Source organism: Bombus bifarius, unplaced genomic scaffold, assembly GCF_011952205.1.
Source record: "Bombus bifarius isolate JDL3187 unplaced genomic scaffold, Bbif_JDL3187 scf7180000008140, whole genome shotgun sequence".
NCBI lineage: Eukaryota > Metazoa > Arthropoda > Insecta > Hymenoptera > Apidae > Bombus > Bombus bifarius.
Window position 1 is genome coordinate 1602594 of NW_022884468.1, and position 22365 is coordinate 1624958.

Sequence of the window (22365 nt, forward strand, 5' to 3'; positions counted from 1 at the left end):
ATACATATGTGTATATGTGTGCATATTATTCGTTTAATTCTACGACTCTTTCCCATTTGTTTGTCGATTGATTAATATAACTCTTGCAAAGAATTCATTATTTCGTAAATGTTAAACACACTGGCCATGCGCTACAAAAACAAAAAAGTATTTACAGAAAGATTGAATTGATTATCTCGTTTCTGATTGACTCGTGTGTTCTATAGAAACTGATTTCAATCACGATGTGTGTATATGATGGTTGATTGACTTTTCGATTCTGGATTGCGAACTCTGTCGTATTCGAGTTGGAACATGAAATATATAATGTTTGCCGAGCACTGGTTCGATATAATGAAAGTAGAAGGGAGAAGTTAAAAAGTCGAAAATGATTGCATATTCAAATGAAGTTTGCAGAGCAAGAAGGTAAGGCTTTTTTTCTGCAAACGATCGGCAAAACTAGAGAAATGTTGAAAAACGAAAGGAAAAAGGAGAAAACAATGGCAGCAACGAGCTCAAGATTGTTAGCTTGTTTAATCGAATAACTGGTTTCTAAAAGTTTTGAAAACTTCCAAGTTCGGAACGGTTTATAATTTTTATGCTCTCTAACTCTTTCGTTCGACTATAATACGATGAAATCAAGTATTTCTACACTCTCGCTATATTAATTAATCATCGTCGCAGAGGCTCGATTAACTGGAAGAAAAGTGTAAAAATTTGATTGCACCCGCTTTAATGCATATCAGACATCTACGATCGAAGCAATAAGTTTGGTCGATGTTTTGTTCAAGAAAATTGAAGCCTATTTTTCTGTGTCAACTTTTTAATTCATGGCATAATCCGAGAACAGAAGCGTTGCAAGCCTTTCGGTATGCATAAAATCGTCGCAATTTCGCGACCATTTAATCGCGGCGCAGGGGCAAGGGGAGGGTAAATGATGGTCGGACGCGGAGGAAACGACGATCGTCGCTAGATGCAACACAGCCACTGCTGCCAACAAGATGGATAAGTAAAGAGAGAACGAAGAAAAGAGTCTGTGCTAGCTGGAAACTCGAATGGATGTTTGTGGTAGTAACCGGTGGGTGGTTGCGGGGGAGAATCACCGCTACAACCACTAACCCATCCCTATGTCGTTGGTCGAGCAATCACAGCTATCAGCACCTTCGTATTAGAGAGAACTTCCACCATAATACGCTTTTCCTGCTCGCAACGTCCTTTTTTTTCAGTATTTCACCAGTATCGTTTTCTCGGATAGATTACTCTCGCTGGATACGACAACCGCATGAAACGGACGACCGTATGTTCCGCGATTAGAAAGACTTTCGCTTCCGAAACTTTCGATAACACCGGACAAATCGTCGCCGGTGCCTCGTTTAAGCTTAAGCGAAGCAATTCGAGAAAGTTCGCATATTTGGAACGAGTCGTGGGAGTTTAGTTTTTACGTGCGAGCAGGATCGTTTGTTTTTCTGGAATTTATGGAAAAACTGATAATTAGGTCAATTGCGATTGTAAAATTTTAAGAGAACTTCAAGAATCTAAGACTCTTAGGGAATTTAAATTAGTTCTGTAACGACTTCTGGTAGTAATGCGACTTCTGGTATTGTAAACGAAATTACTTTTTGCAATGTGATATCATTATTTTCTTTTTTTTTCTTTGAGTAGCCACTTTTTGCCATAAGTGGACGTTCTTCGGAACAGGAATAAATAGAAGTTGTGACGTCTATCGAAATTCACTTGTGAAATTCAACAAGTGAATTTGTTCATTTAATACACCACGCGTCATTTAATCGATTCATTTAATCAGGCTACATTTCAATTCCAATGTAAATTTAAAAAATCCATGTACGTGAGTGTTAAGAACAGATGTCAGAAAATAGTTCATTTCCAAGATTAATTTATCACTTAAAATTAATCAAACTTCCGAAATAACATGTACGTAAATAATATGGTAATTATTACATTTCATTACACGCATATCAGTCGATATATATTCGATACATGCATATCAGTAACGGTATAAATATTATATTTCATTCACAATTATTCTCCTATTTCAATAATACAATCCATCTTGAATTTGATTATTTAAGTGCCATTTAACAATACCATAAAGGATATAACCTAACAAACACGAAGATGGTACCCCGCTGAAGGTAGCCACCCACATGATAATCAAACAGCTAAAAAATTCTACCAAATGTCCAAATTGGACAAATTGTGAATGTGAAATATTAAATAAAAAAAAAATTAACAATACTCTATGAAGCACACTTACAAACAACCATACATACGTTCGACCAATGAAACTATCTCCACCAGCATCTAGACAAAGAAATCACACGACAAGAGCAACTTTCTAATCTCAACCAAGATAGATCCAAGCATCACTTACTATCGTTTAATTCTATCTCGCATCACACTTAACTGACTATTATCACTGCCAATCCTCCGAACGAAATCATTTCCGAACGGTACTCGAATCGGATTCGCTTACATGGGATACTTACACGGCTCGGTAAAAGAAGGACGAACGCGTGTGTAAAACTCCGGCATATAATTACCCTGGCATACGAAATGAAATTCCTGAGGGTTGTGGCCTGCTAGGAACATAGTGAACGACTCAGTGTTGGGAGGCTGGTTCGGCTGGAGATGCCGAACACGTTGGTATAGGATCGAGGACGAAGGAGTTGGAGAAGGGTTGCAGCTGGTGGGTAAGCGTTGGTGCCTGTAGGTGGTGGCCAGAACTTGCAGAGATGCGGATCGAAGGTAATATAGGCACATACGCGAAAGGCGAACGAAGGTGCAGAGAGAGAGGATTGGTTTTCCCGTTTCGATAAAGCGGCGGGAGGCCATTTCGTCGTCGAGTGCGGAACGCTGTTGAACACCCCCGTGGCTCTTTAAGCGTTCGGATCGGTTTCCCTTGCACATACTCGCCGTCTCTCTGTCTCTGTTCAATGCGCGCGGTTCACCCTCTTTGCTTTCCTTTTCTTCTTACATGCCTCTGGGTGCGCACTTTCTCTCGGTGTCGTGCATGAAGCTTCCTCCTGTCGCTGTGTACCTAGCGTACATACACCGCCGGTCTCTGTCTTTCTCCAACACGTTTACGGTCTTGCGTGTATCAATATTTGACAGTGTAGTGTATACACGTTCCTGTGCATTTCAGTTACGTAATTATGTGTTTATGTGGCTCTTCTTCTATCCTCCTTTGCAAATGTTTTTACACCTGTTTACCAATGTTTAGCGACCCGTGTGCGTGTGTGTGTATGTGTGCATACTTACTGTCGAACTTGAAGGCTAAAAAGGTCGTTGGTATCGAGCAACAATTTTCAACCTTTCTCGTCATACAGCACGTAAACTAATTGCTAAAATTCTACGCCACGCCAAAAGGTATATTACATTTGGCTCGAGACAGAGCATTTACGACGGATGGCTATTGTTGTCCTTATTTGACAATCTGAGGGAACGGAGGTCAGTGTCCCTGATCGTTTAGTCAGGATGTTTGAAAAATTCTTGCGATAGGAAAATGCTTCCGCTTGAAAAACGAGGGTACGGAGAACAGGATAGCAGAGGTTGTACAGGTGTTTTAAATGTTTTGTCAGAATGCGACAGTGGTGTTAAACGTTTTATCAGAATTCGAATTAATTCGAATCAATCGTTGCTAAAGCAGTAAGTAGGAACGACTCAATACACAGAAACGCGTATTGGACACCTTTATCGGGGCCACTAATCTATTAAGGCAAGTCGGAGAAGGGCGAAAGCTCGAATTTATGCCGCGACTACAAATCTTGGCTTGGCCCGACGCGCAGAGAAGGGAGTTGAAAACCACGTAGAACGGAGCACGAAGCACCAGGCCAGACCTGGCTCTACGAGCCTCCTTGAGTTCCAGATTCTACTACGGTAATCGATTGCCAGACGAAAACACCTCTATTAGAAATCCACAACCGTCTTACGGCCACCGCGCGCTCGTCGAGTATAGAAGTAAATCTTGGTTAATGGTCTATACTTGTAGCGCCGCTGGCAACAACAACAATTACCTTCTCTCTTGAAAGAATTAACTACTAACAAATAACATTTGGCGGAGATAACCGAAACAATCAAGGAGGGACTATACATAGATACATTCATTGTGACATTTAAGGATAGTTTTCTTGGAGTTAACATTATTCCAAAATATGTATGTACTGAATTTTACAATGCCGGCGAAGAGAATGGTTGTAACAAAAAATTTTTTAACCGACATATGTATGTGTGATAGAGCCGCGAACGACGCTTAATACAATGTAGTTCACATAAGATTAGATTAGTTACCATTAAAGGGAGTACATAAATATAAAGGGTGTCTCACGAAACTAGGGCAAACTGTATTTTTAAAATCATTAGCGACGGGGGAAAATGTCATAAGGCAAAATGAAATGGTATGGAATGAAGCATGTCTGCGAATTAACTTTATATATCTTTACGCATCTGAAAAGTGCAATTGCACCAAATTGCACTTTTATAAAAACACTATGTTCTTCACTGCGCTAATCGATACAACTTTTCATTTCTTGGGAAAAAGTATCCAAGTACACACACACACATATAATAGCATAACATTATTGATCTAAAAGAAGTACGCGCTATAATAAATCTTCGGACGATCCTGTATTACATTCTGAATATTTTTTCATTCTTTCCTTTATATTGCCGGACATATGAGTTTTATACCTATACATAACTTTTCATGTTCCTAGCGAGATACATCGCTGAATATCTCCACACTTAAGAGATAAATATTGTACTCTTGCCTTGTAAAAATGCATAAAATTAATTCCAGAACATGCTTCGTTCCATACCAGTTCATTTTACCTTGTGACATTTTTCTCATCTCGAACCGTTTCGAAGATATAGTTGTTCCACTTACGCAAGACACACACATCGACACAATCATACGAATGTTGCTTTTCGATATAAAACTTTGTTTCCGCCGCTTTAACCCTTAATTATCTAAACGATATCTAATGACATCTATTATAATTTATAATATATTTATAATAGATAATTATCTATTATCGTTGAACCTGGTCTCAAATTATAGCGTATGGTGTTTTCCTTACAGGACCATCCAGAGAAATATATTTCTACGATTACTAAATAATAAGAATATAACAATGACGACTTGGTTCTTAAAGAATTGAAATCGTAAAACATTCGATAGTTGTTTCCATTTACTTTTCTTTCGAACGCAGTCCATACAGATACAATTTTCGAGTACAATTTTCTTATAAATATCAACGTATCAAAGCTATCATACCCAAACCAATATCCAAATATTCATTATGCATTCTAATATCTCTTCCATCGACAAATGCCCTGAACATTAAAACACGGAAACGAAGTTTGAAAAAGATCTTCGACTAAACTTCATTTCCAAAATATTCGAGTAACTTCCTTCATCGCCGCTCGCTTTGGTATTAACTTAATCAATAGTGGCGGCAAGAGCGAAGAAACGTATAGCCATACGTGTTTACAATTCAATCACCGGCCTGCCTCTTTACACCGCGTGCAGAGCGCCGTTACTGTAACAGATGAAGGTTAAGAGCGGCCATAAATTTTCTATTCAACTTCGTTTATCCGTGCACAAGATTCTCGCGCATCGGTCGTATCCGTGGTGGGACGCGTATAACGACGAGCCAGCAGATAATATCACAGACGAAGAGGAGAAGATAGGCTGTGGCTGGTTGCCGTGTAGGCGATAATCACAGTAGCGGCACGGCGAGTACGAAACAACGCTCATAAATAATAGTCGAGTAACCCTTCCACGTACGTTTGGATGCCGCGGCCGAGAGTTTTGGCGTGTTCACGTTTCGAAGCACGGCTTTCCCGCGGAACGAAACCGCCTATCCCAAGATTATACGGAAACTTTAACGGCCACGGTTACTCAGCCGTCTCGGCAAAGTATGGTAGGCGTGGTTTGAACCCGCGGGTTTATTAATCCTGATAATGTCCCTGCGGGGAACATGCGTCCGTGTTTATTGTTCAAGAATACTCAGTAGTGTAGGGCTTTACGTTCGTAACCCTGAAGCAGACCGATCTCCCAATTCCCTGTAATTAAATCTGGAGTGCTCGTTTTAAGGATTATTAAACTGCCTCGTTGAATGAGAGACGTACTTAGCAAGTACTGTTTCATTGCTCGAGTTGGGGCACACGGGGCTAACGCGTGCTGCAAATCGAACAGTCAGCAGAGTAATAGCTTGTTTATGGCTGCGAGCAAGATGAAATTGATAGTGGCGCGTATTGTCGCGATAAGATCGATAAATGGTAATGCAAAGCGACGGAGGGGAATAAGCTGCTTGTAAGAAAACATTAGAGCCGTTACAGCTTTTTTAGCGGCGTGTTACGCGAAACGAGAAGATCGTAAACCCTTTTTCCAGTTCTAGTGAACGAAACATTCCGTGGCAAATACAACGTTAAAATCTTACAGACGAAATACGGATATCTTACGTTTTATTATAAACAATGGATTGTTTAAACGATCGGAAGTCGATACAAGAGCTGCTAAATTGCCTAAAACGTTGCTAGTTATAATATACGGTAACTTGTACTCGTAATATTAATCGATGCAAGCAGCCGACAAACAAATTTATATTTGTTTAAGTTTTGCAAATAAACGGAGATATGAATCTTGGCATTTCCTCGTAAAGATTGTTATCTCATGAAAGAAAATTTGGTCTTAAAATTTTACAGCTTGATTGTAACGTCAACTTGGAAATTATATTCGATCTCATCGTACGTTAATACATCGTACAATACCGTCCATAAAAAGACGTATCGCGCTATTTATAGCATAATCTGAAGAGATGGAAGGAACTGGCCCGGAAATACTCAGTTTTTTGTCATTATGAGTGGATCCATTAAATTGTCGTTAGTACTTGAACAGCATAAGAATGTACAAACTACAGTCAAAGTAGTAAGCGAGAGACATAATACAAGGAAAAAAGAAATCCATTCAAAGACGAAGGTCGTTAAATGGTGCACGTTTGCAGAAAGAAGCTCATGATTGAACGTACATTTCTTATGTGCTTCATAGAATCGAGACTTTGCGTAGCTAGTCATTGAAAGTATTTTAACATTCAATTGGACAATTGATCTAACTGATTTATAAACTAACGTATATTTAAAAGATATTTCAATAGCTCCTGAGTATCATATTTGTAATATATGTTGTCGCTAATTTCAACGAGTTGTCATATTTATAACTTCGGAATAGAATTGAAGATGCAACAATTCTCAATTCCAATTGAAATACTTTTCGTTATAATCTCTTAACAGTTAAAAGTATATTTTCTACATAAACTGCAAGGTATTATACATATATTTTTATCCAATATACAAGTTTATTAAAACCTTTGCATGAAACGATAAAACATAATTCTTAATTAAATTTTGAAGTTTAAAATCCTCTTAGATATTTGTTCAAATCCACTTAAAAGTTTTTCCAATTTCTGAAAAGATTTATTTAACTTGAGGCTCTTTAACGAGAAAGACCAATATAAAGAACATAATCACATTCAAAATAGAATCTCTTTTCACCCTTATATCGATTCTATAATCCTTGAAATATAATTTTTTCGATAGATTCTTGATAAACATAAACGACTATTCTGAAAATATAATCGACGAAAGAAGAAACTTCAAATACCTTTGTTTCTGTCAAAACGGCAATTAACGTTAAACAATAACGACCACTTAACGGAACATGCATAATAACGATTGTATTCTATAGGAAGCGTCGACGCACTTCGCAATTTTCTCGTACGTGTCGTTTTAACACGGATATTTTGCAGGAGGGTGATACATACGGCAGGAGTTAAGGCCAATAGCAAACAAAAGAGAAAAAGAAAAAGAAAGAGAGAGGGAGTGAGGGCTTAGACAAGTGTGTAAGTGTAACCAAAACTCAAAGCAAGCTAGCTACGAACGTTATCTAATTTACCCTTTACTACAAAATATGTTTCATACTTTTTTCTTACTTTTTTATCTCTTTCTAATACCATTACTTCTTCTAACTTTTCGAATACCTTGATATTACATTACTTATATCTTTGTTGTACTTATTATTACCATAATTATACTATACATTCTCTTTAACTTTCCATTTTTCACTCTTCGTACTTTATATTATACGTTCTTGCGTGGAGAAAAATATCAGCACCGCTACCTGTTGTTGCAGCCATAAGATATTACGATAAACCAACCGGAAGTGGAGGCAACGAGTCGATGCCGATCTTGGCATCGACTTAAATCGTTGCCCGTTGATTTAAAGTAATATCCTATCGCTATTATTTTTCTCCGTGTATATACAGCTGTTCTCTCTTTCGTCCTTATTATTATTCTTTCTTTTTTTTTTTGTCTTGTTGAAAGATCATCGACACTCTATTATACAAGTATTCTTAGACGCGTACTATATTACTCAACGATTTGAAAAACTTTTGCAAAATAGATTTATAAACGATTGTTTGTTTCGAGGAACATTTCCATATAGATATTTCGAGTTGTGTGTGTCTTAACGTTACGAGTGAGCGAACTGCTGTTTAGTATTTGATTAGAAGTATTGTATCGGATTGGTAGTCTTGTTTGGTCGTTTTGTTCAGGGTACTGAAGAAAAGAAACAAGTCTTTATTAACGTGTAGTATTTAGAAACATCGGCGAAAATATCCTGTCACGATAAATATGTTGCACAAATTAATCATCAACTTAATTTCCAATCTACACTTCTACCGATTCGAACGAATTTCTCAGGTTTGCTGAGCGTTATAAGCGCTAGTAAGAGAACACGCGTAAAAGGAATTATAAGAAAGGAAGCATAATAGACGACAAAGATATTTAAATGCCTAGTGACAATTTTCCTTATCTTACAATTAGCCTTACATTTAATCCTGCTACCGCTTTCGAATTTTTATATCTCAGTCTTATTCTCGTTTCAACGGAAAAAGAAACGTTTCATATTTTAACGTTTTGATATAAAATCGGAACAAAAATGATACTTTCATATTTTCCTTAAATTTGAGAAATCTTTTAACGCTAGAAAAACATATTTAAGTCGAAAATGATCCAAGCAATGCAACAGTGCTAGTAAGAAGACACAAAAATATGCCATTAACGATATTAAGCAAAGATATATAATACAAGGATATTGTCAAGCAATATTAATGAAATAACTTACACTAATTGGATAATTTTTATCGATGGTCGAAAATGCTATACGTTTTTAAAGCAACGAATCCTTTTTTTCGGCACTCTGCATACGTACGTATATACATGTACAACGCGTGTGCATACGATAGAAAGTAGCATATATAATACATACGTGTATGTACGTATTTAGCGACGTCATCGTTCGAATTTCGTTGAAAGTAATTTTCTGTGTCGTAACGTTTTATAATACAATAACGTTTTATGATACAATGTACACATTGGCTTCAGTATGCATGCTCGTCTATTTTCCTCTGTTTGAAAAATATTTTGACATGAGAATATTCTAAATTGTGCAACAAAATACATATAAAATAGAATGATAGGCAAAGCTACGGGATACACGCGTTGGGAGAAAAGAGAAAGAGAGAAAGAAGTTGTACAAGTTGAGCAAGGTAAAACGGACGCTAAAGTACGCTGAATCTTTCTTCACTTTTTTCCTTCACTTTTAATAATTTCTTTTGTCTTTTTTTTAGTTTCTTAGTACTTTCACCTCTATTATTCCGCTGATTTAGTTAGTTAGAATCGAGGAACGGAGTAATCTTACGCTTCGTAAAAGATACAGATGTGTATGCACAAATCCTAGTAATAATTGCGAAGTAACATTGAACACGACAATTAGCAACTCGTGTGATATTTCGCACAATCTATTGTACTATTTTGTAACTATATTGTATGTCATTTTTTCCTTGTACTCACGTGCACTTTTACCTACGTGCACACTACTGCGTCGAATTGTGGTTATTAAATTTCGTCTTGGAAGATTTTACTCTTAACACTGTTCTAGTAATAACACATTTTTTTTTAGTCTTATTCAATCTACTTGATCATAGATTAGTGTTATGTAACATACACTGTAAAATAGCGAAACGAACATTATTTTATACCTAAAGTAATATTAATGTTACAGTATTGTCGATATTAAACGAAGGATTCAGAAGAAACGATTTGAAAAATAATAATTTTTTTATCGTTATGATTCCTAGTGTTTACAATATCGAATACAGAAAATACACACTTTGAACTTTTTATAGGTAACAAATAATGGTAATTGCATTACGTTTTGTGATAACGGGAATTTGTGATATGAAATTTCTAATACGTTATATTTGTTTTACATAAAATAGATAATAGATATTGTATTATCCATAAACGTTGTTTTTAAATTTAATGTTACGTGTCACGTATATTTTTCTTTAGTAGGGAAATCATGTTACACGTTTAAGTTGGTTCGATTCACAGACGTAATTGAAGGCCTTAAAACGTCGAAAATTAAGTTGACGAAGCACTAGGAAAGAGAATGTTTCATCCTTCACGTTTTACCTTTATATTTATCCTTTAAAGTTCGCCTATACTAGATATAATGACGCTACTCGCTTTCGAATAATCGTATTCTACGAGCGTCATTATGATTGCAAAATAGGGCTGTTATCGCAGACAATGACTTAAGCGCTTCTTCAGTACCGCAAAACGGATAACAATTACGGAACAACAATTACCAGGTGCTGTGGTAAACCAAGAAAGAAAGACGAGTAAGGAAGGAGAAAAGGGAAGGACAATAAGAGAAGCTAAGGGCAGAATGGAGGGCGAGGAGGGAGAGAAAGAGAGCAGAAAAGCAATTTTTATCTTTTCATCCCGGTCGATATAACGCTTTAACAGGCCAGCGGAAAGTTATAAATACGGCGTCAGCCTGGGAACTAATTATTCAAATATCTGTAGATGGGCGGCAGTAAAGAAAAAGGAGACAGACAGAGGGAGAGCCGATGTCCACTTAAAGGCTGCTAGCATGAATTTACTCCGGGGGAATATTGGCGCGCTACGGGGGTAGCCAGTGCCAACGAAACTTCAAGTATCTACGTTATTTAAGGGGGGTACGAGATACGTACATTCGAGTTCCATCGTCGACCACTAGAGATTCCATTCGCCATAAAATGGAGAAAAGTGGAAACTTCCTTCCCGAGTGTAAGAAAGAACGAGAGAAGATATTGCGAAAGTCCAACATCGTCGGCCCTTCTTTTTTCCTTTCTCACTTTCCTGTTTTCCACCCTTTCTTCGTTTTCTCTTTCTTCCCTGCGTTTCTCGACGCGCTCTCTCTCTCTCTCTCTCTCTCTCTCGCCTCTCTATTATTTTCTATTCTCCTTTTTTTTCTTGTCTTGTCTCCATCCCCTTGTCGACGTTCTGTTCTTTTTTTCTTTCCATTTGATCTTGAAACTCCGGGACGCTGCCGGTTCGCACGAGCCTGGCACGGTCAAGGGAAAATTTCGAGTTTACCCCCTGAATTTCTTGTTGATCTTTCATCTGTTCGGGCTGTACCTGTCGGAACTGGCTGGCTAGCAAGTTATCGAGAATTCAGGCAAGTAAAAAGTTCCTAGATCCACGCGATAAATCTAGTTAGCCGATCGCCAAGTTGTTCCCCTGGCCAGATAAGAATAAAGTTTCAGCGAGCATGCTCGGGTCGCCATTGATTGAGTGTGTGGAAGTTCGATTTAGCCGCGTTCGTGTAATCAGCTGCCTAATGAGCCGAACGCGGAACCTACAGGCTCTCCCGGTAATGGCGAGCCTTATGCCGACTATGTCTAAGCCACCAGCCATAAATCACGGATCACCTTCGCAACGACACGGCGAATCGAAGGGTCCAGTAAATATAGTAGCAGATAGATTTCCTTAAACGAGATATATCCGCTTCTGATGGCCGGCCGCGCACACGAAATATAGGTCACTTATTGAAAGATGGTACGGAGGAAATGACGCAGGAAATTTCCTTGCTACGAGGTGTCACTTACTTTCACTATTGAATTTTCATGACTATTTTGAGAACGCGTCAACATGAACATCGAGCAGTCGAAAGTGGTATTACCGCGAGTTTTATGCGTTTCACGTCTATTTTCGCGAATAACTTTCGTACATTATTCGTAATTTGTGCTTATGTTTTAGAAGAAAATTCATGTTTATTTTTCTCAAGTAAATATTGCGTTATGGAAGAAAAAATTGAGGCCGAAGTATGTACTTCGTGTCAAGTATGTAACTGATAAACTTGTTACGTTTTATCAGGAATACAACAATTACATGGGTAGTAAACCTATTTTAATGTAATTGTATAGCTATATACTTCATTTCTATGTCATCTGCAATAAAAAAAAATTTCTACTTTTGTATATGATTATTTAATATATTAATTGGGTGATTTTTTTATACGATCATATTAGATCTCATTCAAACATTGTCATTCTTAAAAAGAACGAAGAGAACTCTTCTATTTAGAGATAAAAGAAATTCCTCTTTATTTAAACAACGAAACATTGCATTAATCAAAAAAATGTGATGATATTAATTCGAATAATACACGTTCGTTTTTATTCTATCGTTAAGCAATATTTTATGAAAACGCTGGAATTATTTTAGATTAACTGTATTTCAATTGTACGGTTTTAATAAATCTGCTTTTTTAGCATATACAATCTGAAACAAGAGCTGGTTACGAATCACTCAAAAGTCGATAAACTTTCAACGTGAATAAGCCCGGATAAAATTTTTGATCGCAAATGGTTACTCTTTCTATCTAAGGAAGCCTTTCGGGCGAACCGATCTCATCTCTACGATCTTTTCTTTTAAAGCTGATTTTCATTCAAAGAGTCTTGCCAGTATGAAAGCTTTATCATAGTATGGATCTATAGTAACTCCTCAATTTTTCAGCCTACTATCCCTTAAAGCTTTCGTGGCAATTTTTCGTATAGATCTTCCGATATGAATTTCGATTTTTTTCAACATTAAATCCGGGGAACGAAAAAGTATATTCGACAAGATCAGTTGGCTTTCTTTCCTATTAACTTAGAAATCGTAGATTAGCGATCAGATGTTATAGCTATCCTCTCGATCGATGATTTTTCACGCGGAAAGCGTAAAAAGTATTATTATTAATGTAATTTCTAAAAGACTTTTAAAAAAGATTTAGAAATCTTGTTGGAAAATTGATAACGATATTTGGAATTTTTTGAAAACACAAAGAGATTTGCGATTAATGCACGTTTAAGAAAAAAAATTTTTTCAATTTGTAGTCTTTTTTAGAAAGGAAAAAATGCCCGACTTACAATTTAATATGCGTATTTTAATGCGAAAGCATATTATTGAAAAAATTAATTATTCAGAAAGATTTTTCAAGTTAAGTTAAGTTCCTATTACACAATTCTACACTGATAAAATATATAATAAAAACATAGGTCATTTGATTTATGTAACACATACTTTCTCTGCAATAAGTAACATTATGTACATAGTTTGTTGAAACACATTTCATGATTAAGAGATTGTGCGTGACATGGCAAATTTTACGGATGAAATACTTTTGTACAATAATATAGATGCTTCGGTACAGATAACTTCTAATATAATTACTGATAACACAACCTTACACATAAAAATAAAGATTCCTGTTATCGCAAAACATGTAAATAAATGAGCATGCAATGATACACAAAAAATAAAAGATTTCTTGTCGAAGAAATTTTATTCCCTCTGCAGACACCATTCGGGGAATATTTTACAAGTTACCTAATGTTACATTGAAACAAGAACGTCGGCTTTTATTCTTATTTTCTAATCTCACCTACAAAGGACCATCCTTACATTTTCCACCGATCGGTGTTCCGATAATCGATCGTTCCGTTATTTAGAATTCTATAATAATCGATACTCTACTGTATAATTAATAGAAACGACAGTCAAGATGATAGACGTGATCAGTTTTGCCAAAATCTCACAAAGATTGCTGACAGATGAAAACCACAAACGTCAACCATACGATCGTCCGAAGAAAATTAAATTATATGAAAAGCGAGATATTAAAAATCGAATCGTTGATCAAACTCTTAGAACCTGTTACCATTTGTAGCGTTTAGTTCGTTCAGCATCTTTGTCGCGTGATTTCCGACCGCATATCCTGTAATCTCTAAACGTCTCAAATAATGAAAGAGGAAAATTTACAGGCAATATCTAATGTTCGCGAAACGAGCAACGCTTTGACATTCGCCGTTCGGTCGACATCGATCGTCGAAAGCGGCGCGGTTCGAGGCCTCGTAAAAAGGAAATAATAATTTCATGGACACAAGAGAAAAATCGATATTATAGTGGCTACGTAAGCGTTTTAGCGGGAAGAAAATTTTTTAAAGCGAACCGATAACGCATGAGGGAGAAGGATGGGACAGAGAAGGAAGAAGGGAGTTTGAGACATTCCGAGAATACTGAGAATAACATTCAGGGGGCAATAAAGAGATAATGCCGAGCTTTCAGAAACGAAGAGAACGTCCCCCTGGTAAGTTCTTAACGGAACGTTCCAACGTCCTGAGAACCTTCTATCCTCGAACGAGGCAATTACAGGCTGTGGTTTACCGGTCGCGTTTACACCCGTAGTCTGCTACCTTAGTATAGGCTAAGCCCCCGTACGATCGTAAACTTAGCTGACGGGGTTCAACCTCTTTGGCATTGCCGTTCGATATCTCGAACGGCTAGTCTGCTGCACCGAGTTCCGCGTCGTCAAACCTGACCCGTTTCTCCGGGTATCACCGATGCTAAAACAGCAAAGCAGACGCACCGGATAATAGCAAACAGATATCGGTGAAGTTAGTTTCTTTAACGTGTGCAAATTTTTCTTCGTTTACAGATAGAACCGATTACATTTTCTTACGATAGGAAACTAATCGATAAGATTGAATATCGCATGCATCGATGACTTTGTATCGTGTACCAGCTCAGTTTCTTAATTTTTAATTTTGCACCGAGTAGCGACATTGTTGCGGAATTCTAAGATTATTAAAGCACTGGTAATTAGGTAATTGCATGTTATATTTTTTCTTTTTTTTTTTTTTTTTGCCGCTTCAATATGAGGAACGAAAGAAATTAAAAGCGTAAATTCGATAAACTATCGACAACATTTGCTGTCTAACGTTATCATTATTTGAGAATGCAGATATCATATATCATTGAAGATAAATAGAGAGACAATAAATGAAACAAACGTGCATGTAACTGTGTATACTTTCTAAAAGATAGTGTCTTTTCATCGCTATTATATATTCTAAACCCATTAATTATCAATGGAGTAGTCATGAATAAAAATTATATATATAAAACATTTCATTTTATCGTACCGGCTTTTTTTTCTCATACAAGTTGTAGATGCATGCGTTCCATTAAGGTCCATTATTCTGGAAAACCATTCGGTTGTCAATATTCTATCATAAATATTATAACACATTGAACTCACACAATGTAGGTATATTCAAAGTAAATATTTTAATCCCTTTAAAATGCGTAGTATTTCAAATAATATAAATCACATTGAGACGGAATGCTGGTTACGTGTGAATATTTCTTTTATCGACACGTTTTAATATAGTCGAACACTGGATGCATAACCATATTAAATCAAAAATATTGAAATACATTAAAACGTCGAATATTTCTTTAGAATGGAGCAATTTTAAATCTCAGCTTTAAACGTTGAGTCAGAGAAAGATTTTCCATAATTCGAACGCACATCAGTTTTGCATTAGCTTTTACTCTGACAATAAGTATCGGAGCTTTCGATGAACTTATACATAGTTTATACATTAAATGTTCTCGAATGCGGTAGAAACGTCGAAATAACGGCTTTTTTGAAATTGTAAAAAAGAAAGTTGTTAATCTTCCGCTAGGTTTTCGTCGAGTTCCTTACTTTGTTAAAGTTACGAAACATTTCGGGCGTGATTAATACATTGCATAAATTAAATAGTTTTTTTTTTTTTTTTTTGTTCATACTTTCAATGAAGGTTATTAATGATCAAACTACGAACTAAGTTTCTAAAGATAAAGCAATCAGGGATTTTAACTGGTTCACCAAATGGTGAAGATATTGATTATGCAGCCTGCCATTTAATAGCTCTATCAGACTGGTATCGGGATTAAAAAGCATTTAATATTCCGGCGATCGAATTTTATAACGTCGTTGCCATTCTCCACATATTTTATTTGCAATTTTACAATTAATTTCCGCAGCACAGCAAAGTTATATCTGGCAAACTTTGCAGCTAATTAGACTTAAGTGTAACTTTGATGTAAATTCGCGAAGCTAGTGAACTTTGCAAGGAACTTTAGATTACAAATTTGACAGTGTTAACGACTTTATTAATGTATCGACATCGACTGAAGATCAATTTCTACCTCAAATATCCGAAATTCTAATTAATTATCCAATTTTATGCTAATCGGACGTTATTAACATAAGACAATTTTCTCTACCTTTTAATATTCTTTACCAATTATCTTACTTCATTAAGATTTTATTATTATGTTCAACTGACAGTGACAAAAAAAGTGTATGATACTGATATATCTAAAGTATGCTAGAAAATTCTAAAGACATATGCATACAAGTGTATATTGAGTAACTAATATTTTAGAATGTTTAGTATAAAACATATAATGTATTAACAGGTAACGTAATCAAAAGAGAACACAAACAGACAAATATTTGTCATCACTTCGATCCACAGCATTATCCTGATAATGGAGTAAATCTAAATTTAACTAACATTTTTTATTTATTTATTTGCAGCAAACGCAAAACCATTGACTTTCGATGAAGTGTACAATCAAAGTAGTCCGACCAACTGTACAGTATACTGCGGTGGACTAACTAATGGTCTAACAGAAGAGCTAATGCAAAAAACTTTCTCGCCTTTTGGATCCATCCAAGAGATTCGTGTATTCAAGGACAAGGGTTATGCTTTTATCAGGTAAACGTTAAATTTTTACATTATCTTCGCAAATTTATAACATATAGTTTCCATATAAGAGTTCACGTATAAAGGTGGCTATATTTTCGTTTGATTAGTCGTTTATAATGCACAAAATAAAGCTGTGTACACGTACAATGTTTCGAGCGAGCGAAATTTACACAAATAACAATTGAAATGTTTCGTAATTAAAATTACAAAATTTGTAAAAACATTCGTAAAAATGTAATACGATATGGCATCTATAATAACGCGAACAATAATTAACTGGCAAACTTTTCCAGCGTGAAATCCTAGTAAGGTATAATTTTCTATTTTTATTCTTTTAATCCACGGTAAAGTTCCCCGGTGGTTCAACGATTGTTTTAGAAAATTAGTGGTCTACAAAACTTGTAGTATATACGAATACAAGCGCAACGTGGGCAGTTCCTTCGAAACTTATTAATTTCAAAAGTTTGCTCGCGTAAGTGTACAGCTCCGACGATCTCTCGATTCTTGACGTCCCTGAAGACTGTGGCGCATTGTTGTTGAAATGTCCTGGTGATATACGTTACGTGTAATATCTCTCGGAGATGTCAGTGCGACGGGAAGTCCCCACGGTGAAGGTAGTAGCGTTGAAGTACGCCGCAGTCAGAGATCATCGCGTGGAAGAAAGCGAGCAAAACGGGAGTTAAGCTGATCGATAGAAAAAGTTCTCACGTACAACGCCGAGTTTGAGATAATAAATTCTTCACGCTAAAGCCGGATTTCCTTCCAGCGGACAAAAAGTTTTAGGACCGGCTAGTCTAATTGCTAGATATATTAAAGTTATTAGTTTTGCAAACTAATAATAAGACTCATAAAAAGTTATTTGTAGACTGATCGTAGTCGATCTCGGGAAATCATTTGTTTTGAAAGTTTATTAATTAACGCTATCTTTCTGTGATATACATATGTCCTTATTCGTTGGGAAAAATATTCTACTTAAAGTATTGTGCTTTATTCCTAGGTCAACAATAAGATGCAAATGATTATTAAAAAGTAAATTCACGGTATGTAGAATAAAGTGATAATATAAATGATAAAACTTGTGGAAGAAAATTCTTCTTAAATTAAAATAATTAACTCATAATTATGTCATATGCTAATCTATCTACTTTGGCCTCCTCGCTACCATTTACATATCACCATCTTTCTCGTATGTTGTTGTAGTATGCAGAAGCTATATTAGTCTCTATATAAGATTGCTCCAATTTCTACATATAATTAATATTATAATTTTTACATAAATTACATGTAATTTGATCATATAATTAAACAGCGAATGCGTTTATGCAAATTCATACGTTTATGAACATAATTAAAGAATTTGCACTTAAATGTGCTTTTTCTTTTAAATATTTGTAACAACCAGTATATATCGTGTATATATATATTACGTGTACTCTCTGTATTTTTATACATTTAAATTTTTCATAACGCACGAATATTCGCAGCCTAATTATATGAAAAATACGAAAATTGAGTGGATCTTATAGAAGAGACGCTAAATACATCAATTATAAAATCGCGAGTGAAAAATGAATACTATAAGAGACAGATATTTAATGGAACGGAAGGGACGATAAATTCACTTAATAAATATCGACGTAAAAAAAAACGTATAGTTTAATTAACCGTACTTTACGTCGGTTTAATAAAATGGTAAAAAGTATAAATTCGAGCCAACGTTCCTTTTTGCCAAATTTCGCTTGGCAAGCGTCTAAAATCGAAAAGCAAGAGGCAGGATGCGTCACGAAGTTTACCGAGTACACTGATAACACGATGATGTCTTTAACCGAACTTTTGGCATCTGACAGGGATGCAATGATGCTTTCAAAATTGATAGCTGATTTCGGAATGCGGCCAGAATCACTTGCGTATTCAATCGATATCTTCGAATATCGGTACGTCGTCATACAATTAGAGTGAAAATAATCATGACTCTGCAATTTCAGAGACCACGTACTGCAATCATGAACTTCTCTCATTTGCCTCCAGGCAAATTGTGCGTGATACAATCCGTTCCACGTGTGATTAGTTTCAGTTTTCAATTCAAGTCGTCGTGCGGTAATAAAGACAATTTACTTTTAACGGCAGGTATGAAATTATTTTTGTTCGAGAGTTTTAATTCTGTAAAATGAAAACTTGTGACACTAATGAAACTGTAAAATAGATTTGTACAAGTACGGTACATACATAGCTGAGTCAAATTATTAATGTTTCAAATGTATTTTTAATAAACTAAAATAAACTAATACGTAATAATAATAATTGTTTATAGTATATATACATTATATGCAGGATGCGGTCGAATAACATGTACAAGCAGGCACGAGATGATTCCTTATGGAAAAATAAGAACAAAATATGGAATAAAATTTTTTCTGTTAAGGCTTAGTTTACGAGAAAATCGAGTTTGAAAATTTACGAAGTATATTTGCATATGGTTAATTCCGGACTAGACAGGATTAAATAATCGACAGGAAGTTATTCTACGTGTGAAAATAAGTCGAAAACGTAGAATAACACTTTTTTTCAAGACGCTTTGTTTCCGAGAAAAATAAATTTGAAAATTTATCATACGCGTGTACTAGGTCGATTCTTAATTAAACGTGTTGGAACTTTATTTTCTTGAAAATGAAGCCCCGAACGGACAAATTTTATTCTAAATGTTCGACTTATCTTTGCACCTCCTGAACAACCTCCTGTCGATTATTTAGTACCAATCCGGAATTAGCCACGTTCAAGTATATTTGATAAATTTTCAAACTCGATTTCCCCGAGAACTAAGTCTTAAATGAAAAAATTTTATTCCATATTTTATTTTTATTTTTTCATAAAGAATCACCTCGTGCTCGCTTGTTATTCGGCTGCATCCTGTATACTATAATAAATAAGGTATTGTTCTCTCATATAGTTGTCTTTCTTTCACAATCTTCAAAGCAATTGTTGTATCTTACGTACAGCTTTGAGGTCGTAAAGGCTCAACCAGTTATGAAAGTCGTAAGTTTTATCACTTTATCCACATTTTTAAAGTTCACATAGTGATCATTCTCATCGTATTTATAAAAGCGAGAATTATTGAACGTCTGGCATACATTTAACGATGAAACATATTATTATCTAAATGTACCATCAACATAGTTAACATAGATGCGAAAAATTTACAAATATGTACATTATGTATATAGTACATATTTTATCTAAAAACGAATACGCGTATCAGTTATTTCTGTATTTGTAGTAAATTCTTATACGTTATGATAACGTACAATTCTTATGCATTCCTCCATAGATAATCTCACTCGAATTTTCAAGCGAAAATAGCAAAGATATATTTTATAAAAAATTAGTCAAGAATGATTTTCTACTTCTGCGAAAAAATTCTAATTGATTTTGTTCTCCAGCTATGTATTCCAATCCGTCTTTCGCCTTTCACATCAATTGCTGTGATTTATTACTAATAGATAGGTAACGACAGCTTATCTGACAAGTTATTCTGCAATACAATTCATTGAAATAATGATCGGTGCGATCAATATATTATCCAATATATATTTCCATCGATATACCAGAATAAGGTGACATTCACAAGCATCGTAATTTTTTTCTACTTTCACACACTTTGCCACGTAAATACACATATACGCTACAGAGAGTAGACAATACACGTTCCAATAATTGAATTCTATTGTCAAGAGAAATGAAGGCTATCAAATAACTCGGATGACTCAAGGAATCGCCTCTGATTCACGACTAATGCCTTCGCGGCTACTTACGTGGGGGAGAGAATGTATATCGTTCTCTGATCGCTAATCATATTTACCGTCTTGCTCATCCCTTTCTCTCTTTCTAGCTCCTTTGTTGCACGTAGTATATACGCCTATCACACACGCATACCTTCTGTGGCAGCCAATCACACGTTCTAAAGTTCACGTGCTACGTTATCGCAATAACGGCATACATCATCACGCAATACCTTTAAATGTCCATTTCACGATTAGCCATTGTTAGAATGCAATATGGCGATATTTTGCGTGACGGAAGAACGATCATAATGGACGCGAGTAACAAAGATCGACAGATCGGAGAAACATTTTCACTTTCGATGTACATACATATATATCGTACCAATATCTTTTAATCCTTTTACGATATAATAAAGCGACGAAAAATTCAAAATGGGCGATTCAGAGAATAATCAGTTGATAACAAATTAACTCACAGAAACGAATATGTAATTCGTATTTCGAGAATTAATCATTGATCTTAGCGTAATGAAATTGCGAGATTCGTGGTAAGTAGAATCGAGGATTCGACTTGACTTCTGACAAGCATATTTCATAGTTCGCTCAAGATTCTCTTTAAAAGAGTTTAAAGACGATCAATTTTCCCCCTGAATCGGAAAACCAGGAAGAGTATGAGAAGACGGATTCAAAACAAGCGATGCTTGTGGAAGAAAAAGGCGGGATCATAAGGAGGCGAAAAAACTCTTTCTCCGCAGCAGTTCCTTCGAGTCTGACTTGGTCGACGTTTCTCGCGCACGTTCTATGCTGTTCGGCATCATTCTTCTTTCTTGTAGTCCCGCCGCTAGCAATCGCTGTTACCCCAGTATCTCTTCGTATGTCTTCTGCAGTTCCGCCACCCGTGGACAATGTCCGTCGTTCGGATATCTTCCGTCTAATTGCTCTTCCCTCTTTCATTCTTCTATAGTCAGAAACTCCGGAAACGAATATCTCGGGATGACGTATGGACTTACTCTTGGATACACTGTATAGATCGTTGCAGAGGAGTGAAAAAGAAGTATGGAGGATGTAAGAGAGGCGAAGAAAAAGAGAGAGAGAGGTTCTTTCTTCTCGGTGAAAAGAAAGAATCTTATCTACTACTGGTTATCGGTCGGGCTTTGGTCGGTGTGAGAACGAGGCGATGGAAAAGGGGTTGGTTGCTGACGATGACCATCCTTCGTCGTACTCGAAGACGTGGATGGAGAATGAACTCCTGGACGGAGCTCCTATTGTGGCAGTCCCGGGCGAGGATGTTAAAAGTGACCTAATCTCTCGATAAATTCGATGATTTTTCGTTGGTCCTCGCTGGCAGCCGGTGTCGTATTCGTCAATCCACGATCGAGCTCTCGTGAGACGCTCAAGCGACGAAAATTGATCGAATTTTGTTGGGAAACGTGCTTGGAATGGACAGCCGATAACTGATATACGTTTTAAAGTAACTGGATATGGGATACGAGCATTGAAAGTGCTACCACCTAGTATTCGAATACTCCCAATCTTCTTTTTTTTTTTTTATATAAATATTAGCCTGCTCTTCTTTACGACATTTTGTATTTTAATATCGATGCAGATATTTTGCT

At 36.1% G+C, this 22365-nt stretch overlaps 1 protein-coding gene across 9 annotated transcripts in view; it reads left to right on the forward strand.

The window, feature by feature from the left end:
- The window catches only part of LOC117208598 (nucleolysin TIAR), a 584542-nt gene that overhangs the window by 540343 nt on the left and 21834 nt on the right, over nt 1-22365 (forward strand). For all 9 annotated transcript variants that reach the window (XM_033449833.1, XM_033449835.1, XM_033449834.1 and 6 more), the window contains one exon: nt 16799-16979. In XM_033449833.1, coding sequence (XP_033305724.1) covers nt 16799-16979 — 181 coding nt within the window. The remainder of the gene's footprint in view (nt 1-16798; nt 16980-22365) is intronic.